The sequence below is a fragment of the Thunnus albacares genome, chromosome 1 (assembly GCF_914725855.1).
Source record: "Thunnus albacares chromosome 1, fThuAlb1.1, whole genome shotgun sequence".
Classification (NCBI taxonomy): Eukaryota; Metazoa; Chordata; class Actinopteri; order Scombriformes; family Scombridae; genus Thunnus; species Thunnus albacares.
Genome location: NC_058106.1, coordinates 38,706,385 through 38,720,533, shown reverse-complemented (window position 1 = coordinate 38,720,533; position 14,149 = coordinate 38,706,385). Strand labels below are relative to the sequence as shown.

Below are 14,149 nucleotides of genomic sequence, written 5' to 3'. Positions count from 1 at the left end.
TGCTTTGAGTGACAGGTCCACCAGCCGCTAGGTGGCGTGTTTCAGCCATTCAACCCGCCTCTTTGCCTATTTTTTATTGGCTGGGAGTTAGGCAGAGTCACGCACTGCCAAGATGGCGACGGCCGGAGCGGCTCACTTTGAGCTTCAAAACCGCTCTTCAGAAACCAACGGGTGACGTCACGGTAACTACATCCCTATTTTTATACAGTCTATGATTATTGCCTTATAAAGTTGTTGCAGCCAACATGTGAGCAAACAGTTGCCTACATACAGATCCAGCAGTGAGTTCGTCAGTATGAGCGACCACTTTCACATTACACATCATCATTGTTAATATATAAACATATATATTTGTGGGGTTTTAATGTATTAAACTGTCATTTTAATGTCAAATTTAAGACATAAAAATGAATATTTTTGAGTGCAGGCTGGAGAACTGTTGAGTGTGGGCGCAGGTTTTCCTTCTCCAAGTATCCTCTAGTTACATTATTTTAAGAATTATGTTAAGCTGTGTTAATAAGAATGACTGATCATGCAGGAATTCAGCGTCTTCCTACAGTAAACCGTTGATGTGTGTCAACGTTGACAGCTGCAGTGACCTAACCGTTAGACGACTCACTGACCAAACAGAAACCAACACCCACTTTACATACTTGTCCATAAATGTCTAAACTCTCCAGCAGTGAAGTAATTTTTAAATATTAAAAAAATAAAATGTGTTTCCAATCTCCATCTGATCCAGGTCTGGTATGTGTGAGCTGTTACTCACCCTGTCACTATTCTTGTATTTATCCCACTTCTTGACCATCTTCAGCCATTTCTCTGCTCTCTCCACCTCCAGCTGCTTCAGCTGTGAACAAGAAAGAAACTGGTGAACATAAACACGACTGCAAACCCGCCACTGGGCCTCTGTTACTGCTGTATGTGCACTCATGTCTCTGTCCACTGGATAGAGACACAGTGTAGGTGTACTGGAGAGACAAGAGGCACAATTTGTGTCAAAACTTAAACTCCTTCTTTAAATCATAACTCAGTCAAATCTGAACACATCAACATGATATGCATATGACTTAAAATATCATCATCCCTAATGAGCATCACTAATAAACCTCCATAAATCTGCTTACATAGAAAAAAAGATGCTTCCTACAACTACAGAATCATCAGGCTTTTAAGTTTTCTTCAGTATCGAAGTAATCTGGTGATAGTTGTCTGTACATCCATGAGTACATTATATAATTATAACAGTTGGCATAATTTTAATGGTGTTAATGGTGTTCACTCCACATGTTTAGATAAGAACGGATCTAATATCATTTTTATTCCATATTTCTGTTTATTCCAAGTGGCAACCTCCGGGGCTGTTAAATGAAGCCAAAAACTGCAGTTCCTTGAACGGCCACTTGAGGCTCCAAAAGCGAGTCAATCCCCATAGACCCCCATGTTAAAATGTCCAACTTTACAGCAGAAATAAACATGTTTACAGCCTGGTACAAACAACGGTTTTGGTCTCTGTAGCTAATTTCCTCTTTCATGACAACTGTACAGGGGGGATTTTTTTATAACTCACCCGTTTAAATTTTATTAAGCCATAAAGTTCTGCATAATGAAGGACATGGCTGCTTTGAGTGACAGGTCCGCCAGCCGCTAGGTGGCTTGTTTCAGCCATTCGGCCCCGCCTCTTTGCCTATTTTTGATTGGCTGGGAGTTAGGCAGCGTCACACACTGCCAAGATGGCGACGGCCGGAGCGTCTCGCTTTGAGCTTCAAAACCGCTCTTCAGAAACCAACGGGTGACGTCATGGTAACTACGTCCATATTTTTATACAGTCTATGGTTGTAGCCCATAGCTAACTCATTTAATCTATGGAAATGTAAGACTTTCAAAGCATTATGGGAACTGTACTTCCAAAACTGAGAGTGTGATTATCCCCCAAACTGAAGTAAGACAATAAACAAAGAATATTAACAGGAGCAACAAAATCCATCAATATGAACTTTTTCATTATTTTTATAACATCACTAATGCTCAGAATCTTATATTCCTGGATCACTGACATTCTCCTCTATCCATTCATTAAAACCAGCTGACGTACAGACAAAAAACACAATTTTCACTATTTGAATCTGAACCAGGGGAGAGCAGTTGTCTCCATTTTTTTCTGAGGGCCCACAGAGTCAGACTTTGAACCCCTCTGCTGTAGAGCTTTGTGACGTTTCCCTCTTTACCTTCTCTTCATGTGCAGTCGGGGCTGGCAGCTCTTCCTCACTGGAAAACAATAAGAGAACAAATCAGGTACAAAGTGACACTGACTGCTGCACGGTGCCAACGACCCGCTGTGAAGAGAAACACAGGACGGACTTACTGCATGAAGCCAAAACGGTCAATGACTTTGAAGATGCTGTAGTCCGCATCTTCCCAGGGGTCGATCTCCACCCCGCCCTGCCTGCCCTGCAGAAACAAACACACACACACACAAACTTACTTACATGGAGACCAACAGGAACACACACACACAATGTATTCAACTGAACCATACACTAAAACAATCAAGATTAAATGGAATCAATGACATCTGCCTCCAAAACTAAATCATTTTTTAACCAGAGTAGTTTTATCAAATTACATCTAGTTCATTAACATACTGCTTGTTACTTGATTCATAGACAGATGAGATCAGAAACATAGATTAGTATCTCAGTTTTTTTTACAGTTAACATACAGTTCAAGACCAAGATAAGGACTAGTCAGGATTTGGTTTACAGACATGAAGAACTGGTTGCTCTAGTTTGGAAGATTAAATCATTATTGGGATAACAGATGTATAAACAAAACTAAATTTGGATGTTTATGGAAAAAAAACAAACAGACTGAAATTAAACTGAAATGGGAATCCGATGTTAAAATAAAACCAAAATGAATAAGAATAAACTATTTATGCTAGAAGCATGTGAGACTGTAAAGCTCATCACATACCAGAAAACAACATTGTTGGATGAATAAAAAAAGATTAAGAGGCAACTTGATGCCTTGATATGCATGTTTATCACCAGCGGGAGCAGAAATATCAAATGTCAAACATCTTTGATGGCGCAAGATCAGGAAAAGTCCTGATCAACTATTTTAGGACATTTCAGGTTCAGCTCTTCATTTGACTCGTTCTTTCTTTTATTAGCTGTCAGTTTCAGCTGCACTCAGGCTCAGCTAAACTCATATGTTTGAATGCTAAAATAGGGTTAAGCTAGCTAGTTTTTTTTGTTTCTAAACTTTTACTGCACACATATGCATTTGCATTTACCTACATTTTTTATATTCATATAGACTGACACAGTCTGAAAGTGGCAGGTAACAGTTTGAACTGGAAGCTTCATGATTTAAACACCGACATCTTTAAACAGTCAAACTGTACCAGCAAGTGTAATCTCACACTGCACAGTAAAACTGCCCAAAACAAACATGCTCTCAGAAATCTGCATGAAGCAGCACAAAGTTTAGGAGTTATGTTTGTATCCTGGAAAATCCATTTAGGCAACAATCTGGTCCCAGTGAGGGAGCTAATCCTCCGACAGCCTACTGGAGAGGCTTCTCCCTCCCTCCGCTGCGAAGAACAACACCGCTGTGTGGTTGGTTGACTGCCTGTCTGGACGGCAGCCAATCCCTCCTCCCGCTCTCAGCAGAGGGGAGAGAGAGAGGGTCAGAGCGAGCGAACAGAAACTACACAACTCCATCGAGCTTGAGTCGGCACTCTGGAGTCCTGGAGGCACTGAGAGTGATGTCAGCTTTATGAGAGTGAGAGGACTAAAAATACTCTCTCGCTGAGGGTGTTTGGAGAAGCAGAGACACACAGAGTGTTACAGGAAGACATCAGAGCCTGGCAGATCAAACTGCATGGATTAAAATCTGTGATGCTCATTTACTACAATTCACTTCCACTCGTAGGACATGAATGAATTCAAATTATAGATTGTAACAAATGAAAGCTGAACTTTTTAACTAGGATTTCAAACTCAGATGTTTCTGCAGGATCGGATGCCTGTCTGCACTATTGCTGGGTATCGAACCAAATCATCAAAAACCATCCAAAGTATCGAACCAAGTACTGAAACTTGTGTCAAATGCACATAACGACAGTGTATGGCAAATGTCAAACATCTGCATTCATGGTTTTCTAACTAAGCCTGTACACTGGCAGTGTCTCGACGCGTGTCAAGTCTTATTTCCCAGCACGTGTCAACTCTCCAGAAAAGCTGCAGTTTTATCACATTCAGTTCCCAGATCAACACATCCTGGCTACTGTTCCTTGACTATTTCTTCTGTCCTGTGTGTGCTAACTGGAACTTCTGCTCCAGAAAGAAAACCTCATTCTAAATCCCACTGACATTTGTAGCTACGCTAATAAGTCTTGTAACAGAACCTTTGTTCAGCTTCATATGTTTAGATAAAGACGGGCTTTTTCTGAAAAACCATCTAATACCGTTGTTTATTTCACAGGCTGAACTGAACGTCACAGTTCAACAGAGGATACTAGTCCAGGAGAGAATGGAGGGTCACAGCGAGTTCAGACATGTCTGTAATAACAGCAGGACAGAGAGGAGCGAACGCTGTGAAAGTATTTACACAGCACAGGTTGCAGCTGCAAACAGCAACAATGACTTTAGAGGAAAGCGTTGGGGAGTTTTATGGATACAGACAAAACCACGTTATGGTGACGTAAGTACCCGCACCGCTGCGGCTTTCTGTTTCTGTCTGTGCTCACAGAGTTAACTTAAAATCTGTAGTGGAGCCAAGTCGTCTTAGAATATGGACAGTAAACTCCAAAAACATGCTTTAAACTTTTCAGAAAAGCTAATGAAAGAAATGCTGAATGAGATATTGTATTGAGTTACAAAAACTAGTGACATCATGACTTCGACCTTCTACTGGCGTCAAATGAGAAAACACAGAGCAGCGCTGCATTTTATTCTTTGATCAGACAGTTCCTGTTCAAAAACACGTCAGATTGACCTTGTGATAAGAACAGTTTGTCAGACTGCTATTTATGAGCTCAAATGTTAAAACAACAGTTAACGTTTGAGAACTTTGGCTTCTTTTTATATATTTTTTTAAAAAAGAAAAACACGATTGAAAGTAAAGCATCAAAGAAAGCATAATTTTGGTTTCAGTGCTGAAACCTCGGGGTTTAGTTCTGGGACAAGAAACAAGAAATTTCAATTAATACCTAACCATCATGTGGAATTTGAAAAAATGTGATGCATTTGGGATTTTCCAATGTTGAAATGAAACTGTAGATTGTAGAACTTTGGTTTAAAAGAAGCCTTTTTAGTTGGATGACACTTTCTGAGATGCATCAAGGCAAAGCTCAAGACAAACCGGAGTAACTGGATAAATTATTATACTGTACTTTAAATATGTTGCCCCCATTTTTATATACAGTGTCATCGTGACATCTCTCATCTTTGTGACTGAAGATTGTCTGAATGTACCATTACACAGACGTGGACCAAAGGACCTACAAACTTTGCTTCCTCTGAATTAAGTTTAAAGGCGGCTGCACATTTCAGCTTTGTCCACCTGAACTGTATTTGCTCTCACAGCCTCTGAAATTATTTGAAAGCACAATTCAACATTAACTGGATTTATTTTCAAGTCACTGCGTTCTTGTTTGTTTGTTTTCAATTGACCAAACCCTAACCCCAACCTCTAACCCTAACCCACCACTAACAGGCTGTATTAGTGTTTGTATTTCTTTCTTCATGCAATCCTGCTAATCTTTAGCTCAATGATCCAATTTAGTGGTCACAAACCCTCTGTAGGTTTTGTGTTTTTATCTGTAACAATCTATTTATGTAGTGTTCATTTTCTAAATGTGTGTAAAATAATAATAAAAATAAATGAATAAAAATGCATTCCACTGTAAAATGTAAAGATTTAACTTTTTATTAATTTATCAAAGACTGTGTGTTTTTTGTCATTTATTCAGCTGTTCAATGCGAGTACAACCGCTTCAGGCTGATACAGTCGAAACATATTGTCTGCTGGCTCTAATCTGTTTTTACAGTCGGTGGAAGTTAGAGAGCAGGAGGTGTCAGGGGAAAAGAGGTGAAGCAAGATGATCTCTGAAAGCTGAAAGTACAGTATCTACGTCAGGCTGTAAATCTCCGAGTTGTCCTGGGAGTTGCAAGTCGTGGTGTGGGGTCGATCTGTTTGCAGCCCTGCTCTTCCTCTGTCCTCTCTACCTCGACATGTGGCTGGAAGCAGGCATCCAGACGCAGATATCTCTCTGACCGGGAGTTCAGCCAGCCGGAGGTCGGTGTCAAGTCAATCGCTGCACAGTGTGTCACAGCTGTTGCTATGGCTAGACAGAGCGAAACCCCCTCCACACCCGCCCCGTCATCGCCCCTCTGCTCCGAGCTGCTGAGCTAAATTTAACCTCTGGCTGCCACCGTCTCCATTCCCCCCGATCTGCATCAGCACGTTCACACGGCCGAGCTCCAGTAAACCTCTTGTCCACCAGAGGAGACGCGGAGCATCGGGCGGCTTTTGCAATCGTGAAAACTGATTCTTGATTCAATAAATAGAGAGAGGAGCGTTATATTTAGCTCAGTGCACTGTACACCCGCAACGATTAGTCGAATAATCAATTAGTTGATCGACAGAAACTTAATTGGCAACTACTTTGATAATCAAACAATTGTTTTGAGTCATTTTTAAAGGAAAAATTCTCTCGTTCCTGCTTCTTAAATGTGAATATTTTATATTTTTTAGTGCTTTGTGACAGTAAACTGAATATCTTTGGGTTGTGGACTGTTGGTCAGGACTAAACAAGACATATTAGGTTGCAAGTTGGTGATCAACATTTTTCAGCATTTTCGATTGATCGAGAAACTAATCAACAGATTAATACATAATGAAAGTAATCGTTAGTTGCAGCCCTAGTTCACTGTGTGCCGAACAACTGACAAACAGTTCTCTGGCTGTCATTTACTGACCAACATCCCTGCTTCAGTGTTTTTGGTTTCTGGTCTGCTGGTCTCATGTGTTAGTGCAGTATGAGGTACAAAGTATTCACAAAATACTTCACCGTTGTCTTGCAGAGCTAATTATTAATTCATTAAACCTAAAATGCTTCACTTTTTTAAAGATGAACTACAAGATAACTGTAATGTGTGTCTTTTACCAACCCTTACTAACAGAGCCTCTGGGAATGATCATCATATATCATCAACAATTTCAAATACGCTCCATGTCTGTTCCCTTTCATCTATTTTTGTGAAGTTTTAAAGATGAGCAAATAAACCACTTATGTTTAACACCAGAAATTCAATGAAACAGCACCATGAAAGAAACGGAGTTACTTTGATAAATTTTGTGCTGACAGTGTGCCAGACTCCACCACCGATCCGTCAGATTCACAGATACCAGGACGGTCACTCCCCTCCAGTATCTGTAAACTAAATTGACCCTGTCCGCCCGAAGAAATCCCCAGAAAATTCCCCAAATGGAAATGAGGTTTCTTTTATCGCTTACCCCGATTACAGAAAACAGGGTTCTTGTTTACATGACAGTTAAGAAATCACTATTACTCGAGTGCATGTAAACACACTGACTTCTTCTGATAGCAGCTGCTGTAATGGAGCTGAGTCAACTCCAGGAACACGTTTCAATGTCATGTTAAATAAGAAATTGCATTGAGTTACAGAAGCTGGTGGAAGACAGGAAGTGATGTCATGACTCTGGCTCTCTATAACAGCATGTTTTGCATCCTGTATGATCTGCAGTTCTTACAGTAGTTCTCACATTCATTATGGCTCTCTAAAAGTGATGCATTAACATGTTGTCCAGCTTTAAGATACTCAGTGAGGGTGATTTTCTGAAAACATGGTGATGATTCCAGTTTTCTTTCACTCAGCTGTCACTAGATGTGTGCAGGAGGCATTGGTTGTTGATCATGAAGGAGGCAGACGTCATCATATCCACTGAGTTTCAGTATTTTTCACTTTAGTAGAATGTTTTTCATGCCTGGTTTTAATAGTTAGTTTCAGTTTCAGTCAGATTTAATATCTCTGGTCATCATTTTCCAATCACATCAAACCACAAACAGAAACATATTATTACAGAACGTGTTATTAATGCACTTTGGCAGCACACTCACATCCACCCACACATATAAACACACTGTATTGTCCTCCTCACATGCAGAAATTCACTGCACACAAAGCTCACAGCACACATTTGAATTCACTCTTTTGTCGTGTCTGTTGGCTTTTTTAACCACAAAATCAACCGAGTGTGAACTCTTCCTCCTACAGACAAATAACACAACACAGGAGATAATGTAGCCGCGCTGTTAACACACTTCAAAGCATCCAAAAGCTGTGATTTGTGTTTTCACTCAACAATATGTTGATGACCGAGGATAGCAAGATGAACAGTAACTGCTATGAGGAGCTGGGATGATAAATTAATATATGAGGACAAAAGTAATTAAATATAAATATCTTTACTGTTGCTTTAAATGAGTAAAGTATCCAACAGATTGAAATACATCTGTGTTCTGGTACGAATCTAAAAAGATACCGTAAGAAAGCTTTGACTTTATAATCCATCTGGACCAAATAAAACAGACTGAAAAGAGACTTTGTTTGTTTGTTGGAAGCAGAAACTCACCGTAGCATATTTCAAGATGATGTCAGCACGTTCCTCTGCTATTAGAGTCCCAATGTCTTTCTTCATGTCAATATCTGCGGAGAGAGGAAGACAAGAACTGTGAGAATGGGAGAAAAACAACAACACAACACAAGATGACTCAAAACAACAAAAACACACCGCTGATGGATGTGGGCGACTGTACGCCACCAGGATGATCTGGCATAAAGCTGAAACACACTCTGCTATGCGATGACATCATCACGCAGAACAAACACAGCTGATCAGAGCTTTAGAAAAGATATCCTCAGACAAATGCAAATAACGTGAGTGGAAGTTTTGTTTGTGCTGCATCGAAATATAATATTTTAAAAACTCAACAGCAGTGTAATAACAATGTCCCAGTTTCTCAGGGTAATTAATCCACACACAGAACAGTTTTAATTGGGACAACAGAGTTGCAAAGTGTGAGGAGCTGCTGGTTACAGAAGTGTTGAGGTCAGTTTATCGTCGGTCACTAATGCATTGTACTAAATGTCGTCCAACCACAGCAGAAATCAAATGTGTTGAGTTGTTCCAAACAACCAGTCAAAAATGAAAAGCCGGCCGTCATAGAGAGGCGGGAAATATTGTTTAAATACAAGACTGTCCTAACAAGAAAATCAGCACAATAGGTTGTACATGCCAGTGGTCCAAAACAACATATATTTATGTTCAAGTGACAGAGGCCAGAATTATGAAAAGGAGGAAATCAAATGACGTCGATATATAGCCACAAATTCCACAGATGGACGAGGCCAAGGTGGATTGACTTTGCCACAGGAGACTGCTGTTCATTTCCTGTTTCCAACAGTGAGTCAAGACAGTTTTTTAAAAAGCGTAACTATGATCGTCCCCCTCACCTTAACCCCATGGTTATTATTGTAGCCATGACGACAAAGGTGGCCTAACTTTAAAGAAGTTGTAACTTTAACCCACAACACGTTTCTCTAACCTTAATAAAGTGATCATTTTAACCTAAACCATCATCTTTCCCTAAACCTAACCAGACCTGAACCACAGCGTTGTCACATCATAAAACATCATTATTGTTTAACGGTTTTGGAAAGCACAGAGAAATAATGTTGTCCTGCTGATTACTGCCAATAGAGGCACCAGATTAGAAAATGCTGCTATGCGTCCTTCTGGAGTCACATGATCAAACAACATTTTGGTCGTTTAATTTGGAGGACTGGTTGTTTAATTTGGACAGCCGCTCCTGGAAGGCAGTCATAGTGTTCACATAAAAAGTGACAGGAATTGTTGTGTCAAGAATAAAAAACAAAGCTCAACAGATACGTTCACACCGTGGCTCCTTTCTCACCTCCAACATCTGGACTGTCCTGGATAACTCAACAATGCTGTAGGTTAAGTTATGACCAACAGTAACAACTGATAAAATCTGTTTTGTCCATATTTTTGGCGGACGACTAAAAATACTACAATACTCATGAAAACACAGAACATGATTTCTCAGAAACGAAGAAGACGAAATATTTAAAACAGATTGGCCATATCATAAACCTATGTGATTGCTACATTATCCTGTGTTTCTATGTTCAGTAACATTAAAGATATTGTTGAAAGAAAAAAATAAAATGGGAATTCAGAATGAGAACTCTGCTGGGTTTGTTAGACTCCAACATCCAAGGAGAAAACATCCAGTATATGAGAGCAACACAACCTTTCTGAAAAACCCAACAAAATTTGAGATGTTGGCTTGGACTCAGAGGTCTGGATCCAGGTTATGAGTGGGCAGCGAACTGCAGGTTTGTCCATCAGAAAGAGAGAGATGGGTAACAAAGAGAGAACTGTGTCCTGTGCAGGCTGCAGTAATATAAGCCTCCTGGGAACAATCAACCTGCCAGTGTTCATATGACTGATCCCCCCCCCCCCCCCCCCCCCCTCCCCCGCCTCACACACCCACCCACCAGCCTCCTACAGGACATCTGCTTCACACCAACACCAAGGTGCTGGGACAGGAAACCAGACTTTGATGGAGCATGTCATGAATATGGATGATTTCCGTCGCTGCAGTCATGATGTTGTGAATTCTGTGGAGACCTCTAATGTCTCGTCTAATTGTAGTTCAGTTACTGTTTACCTACAAATCCCAGGATTCACAGAGAAGGGATGTTTTTGTGGTAAGCCACTTCACTTCTGGCATCTTTTCTGCTATCTTAACGTCTGACAATATAAAATAAATAAAACACTGGAAAGGGGAGTTTTTCCTTGCTGCTGTTGCCAAGTGCTTGCTCATGGGGGAATGGTGAGTGTCTGTAAATTAAAGAGTACTCTATGTGAAAAGTGCCCTGAGATAACTTTTGTTATGATTTGGCGCTATATAAATAATTGAATTGAAAAGTTACAATACATGATATGATATGACATGTTGGGATATGATATCATAACATCTATCCGGGACACTTTTGTGTTTTTTAAAACAATACACACAATCCAGCCGGAGCCGGAGGGTTGCTGCTAAATCATCCCTAAACAAAGCGGCGAGGGTATTAATCCCACTTAATCTGCATTCTCTGTAGAGACCTACACCAGTGGCAGGACCCAGGGTGGTAATCTACTGTAAACACGCCACAGGACACGCAAACCATCTGGATTAAGAATATCTCCAAAGCGGGATTATGCAACGAAAGTCTGTTATTTCCCAAAGCAGGAAGAAAGGGGAACAAAGAGATCTGCAGACACGAGGCTGCGCTGAAGACAAGTGATGGGTGGATTTTAAGTTTGCATGGGTGGTTATCTAAAAGCATGAAAGTACAGCGGTGTGGTCCCGTAAAAGCCCACATGGTTCCTCTGCTGGTTTAAAGTTTAATGGTCATTGAATTCAGAAAAAGCAGCTGACTTTAGAGCTGTGGCTATGATTTGTTCCTGCACTGATACAAAAAAAACCTTTATCAATTATTACATGCCTCTGTTTAATGCCAGAAATCATTCTAATCAATTGTTCAGGCAATTAATCGGGCATCACGGCTGCCTGCAAACTGATTGTCAAATGACAGCTGATATGGTGCTGGAAATTCTAAAAATTAATAATTAATATTACATGTTCAATATCAGTTTTGAGGCATTACAGTATTATAATAGTATTACAATTAGTGTTATAATCAAAAATGACTTCCTCAAAATACTGAAGCTCCTGATTCAGATCTATGAAGCTGATCAGATTCACATGTGGATCTGATATGAATCAAAGTTTAACTGGTAGATTATTAAAGTGACGTGAGGTGATCAGCTGATCATTTCTCCAGAGAAGAGTCTCCGCTCTGTCAAACTATAAAAGCATTCAGCAACATTCAGACATTTAGCTAAAAATGAGAAGCTGCTACCTTTATGTTTTATTGCTCTTTGCTAATAAAAAAGAGAGTAAAGATAAAAGTTTCAATACAAGATTCTTTAGTATGGCTGCAACTAATGATTATTTTCATCATCAATTAATCTATATATTATTTTCTTGAATAACTGATTAGTCATTTGGTCTATAAAATGTCAGAAATTGGTGAAAAATGACAATGCCAATGTTTCTTAAAGCCCAAGATGCAACCTAAGATGTCTTATTTTGTCCCAACCAACAACCACAACCCAAAGATATTCAGTTTACTGTCACAGAGAACTAAAGAAATCAGACGCTTTAAGAAACTGGAACCAGAGAATTTTAATTCAATAGTTTTAGATTTAACTTCTGGTGAATCAACGACTAATGACTAATCAGCACTAAAACAGTCCAAGGCAGGATACCAGGTGCTGCCATTTTATGGAATAAGAAATATGATCAGCTGGTTAACATGCTTAGATTGGGTGTTGATTGGGCTACTACTGGTATACAGTTCAATTGTAATGACAAAATGTTTTTGAACATTTATACACCATATGAGTGTTACCAAAATAAGGATGAATATCTAGATAGATAGATGTGTTTTCTTTTATTTCTTTTTTTTCAGGACAATGCTTCCACATGCATCTATGTTGTTAGAGATATGAATGATCTCTTATTCGCTAATCCCTTAATGCAGTTTTGCTCTGATGGTGGTTTGATCCTCTCTAGCAATGTGCTTATGTCTGATAATAACTATACTTATATCAGTGAAGAAGGTTGGCACACAACCTCATGGCTTGGTCACTGCATATGCACAGCTGATGCACACAACACTTTAAAAGCCATGGAGCTTAATTACAATCTGGCCACTACCAACTATATACCCTTTTCTGTATTGTTAAATTTAGACAATCTACCTATGTTATCATCTGTGAAGAGTAGCATAAGTGCAGGGAAAATGGACTGGTCTAGCTTAGCCAGTTAAATGAGTAAATTCTGTTTCTGTTTGGTTCCGTGTGAGTAATGGAGTTTGACAAGGTGGTATTTTGTCTCCTTTTCTTTTTGACAGATCATCTATATGGATGATCTGTCAATGCAGGTAAATGGATGTGGAACAGGGTGCATGGTTGGTAATTCTCTCATTAACCATCTTATGTATGCAGATGATTTGGTGATTTCTGTCCATGTACTGCTGCTCTTCAACAATTATTGAGACTATTTTCACAACACGGTATAGAATTAGACATCAAACATAATGCAAATAAGTGTAATGTTATTATTTTCAGAAGTAGGGAAGACAGAAAATTACTATTTCCTGATTTCTTCTTGTCTGGCATTGCACTTAAAGTGTGTAATGAGGCTAAATATTTACGCCATTACATAACCAATGATCTATCAGATGACGAGGACGTTTACAGACAGTGTCAAAGGTTGTATGCAAAAGCAAACATGTTAGCTAGTAAATTTATTATGTGGTAAGTGACTGTGAAGACACTGCCCACCTGTGGTGGTGCTACATAAAAGGCAGCATGTGGAGACTCACAGTGGCTTATAATGACAGTATGAAGTTGCTGCTTAAAGCACCAAGAAACTGCAGCACAAGCCAAATGTTGGCGTGAATGTTGGCGTACCCACCTGCTCTGCTGTAATATGAAATCTTATATATAGATGTATGTATGTGGAGGTCATCTATTATTTCAGCCTCAACCAACCCTGGACTGAGCTCCGTCAGGTTCTCATCTAGAATGTGGAACCACTGGCGTTCCAGCCTCAACACAAATGCCTGATCATTGTTGAATGTCTTGTCTTTTTTTCTTTTTTTTTTTTTAGATATCATGTAAAATGTAAAATGGAGCCGGCTACCTGAACCCATCCGTAGAAATGAATACCTGGTGAATCCAAGCACCATGATGTAAATCAGAAAAAGAACACAGATACAGGAAGAGACAGGTCATCAATTACAGGGTTTTCCCTGCCTATCTGGCTCAAAGATGGGCCACTTTTGTATTACTGGCTGCTGCCTTTATTGGAAATTCCAGCATGTGATGTTGGAACGAAAAGGCAGAACTCAACTGCGAGGGCAGTGCAGCACCTGGACAGTCTACAGGGCACACACACTGGAGTTATCTT

At 39.8% G+C, this 14,149-nt stretch overlaps 2 protein-coding genes across 5 annotated transcripts in view; one reads left to right on the top strand and one right to left on the bottom strand.

Moving 5' to 3' along the window:
* The window catches only part of LOC122986896 (NLR family CARD domain-containing protein 3-like), a 1,497,050-nt gene that overhangs the window by 1,446,921 nt on the left and 35,980 nt on the right, over positions 1-14,149 (top strand). The gene's annotated exons all lie outside the window — the stretch shown is intronic.
* The window catches only part of LOC122987122 (USP6 N-terminal-like protein), a 35,709-nt gene that overhangs the window by 16,365 nt on the left and 5,195 nt on the right, over positions 1-14,149 (bottom strand). The window contains exons 2-6 of one of the 4 annotated variants that reach the window (XM_044358792.1): positions 8,668-8,741; positions 8,231-8,303; positions 2,366-2,451; positions 2,229-2,268; positions 770-850 (exon numbers count right to left, since the gene is read on the bottom strand). In XM_044358792.1, the coding sequence (XP_044214727.1) occupies positions 770-850; positions 2,229-2,268; positions 2,366-2,451; positions 8,231-8,303; positions 8,668-8,675 (288 nt within the window). In that variant the 5' untranslated portion in view covers positions 8,676-8,741. Of the gene's footprint in view, positions 1-769; positions 851-2,228; positions 2,269-2,365; positions 2,452-8,223; positions 8,304-8,667; positions 8,742-14,149 lie in introns of those variants that run through there. The other 3 variants (XM_044358802.1, XM_044358812.1, XM_044358821.1) reach the window with 3 other exon arrangements.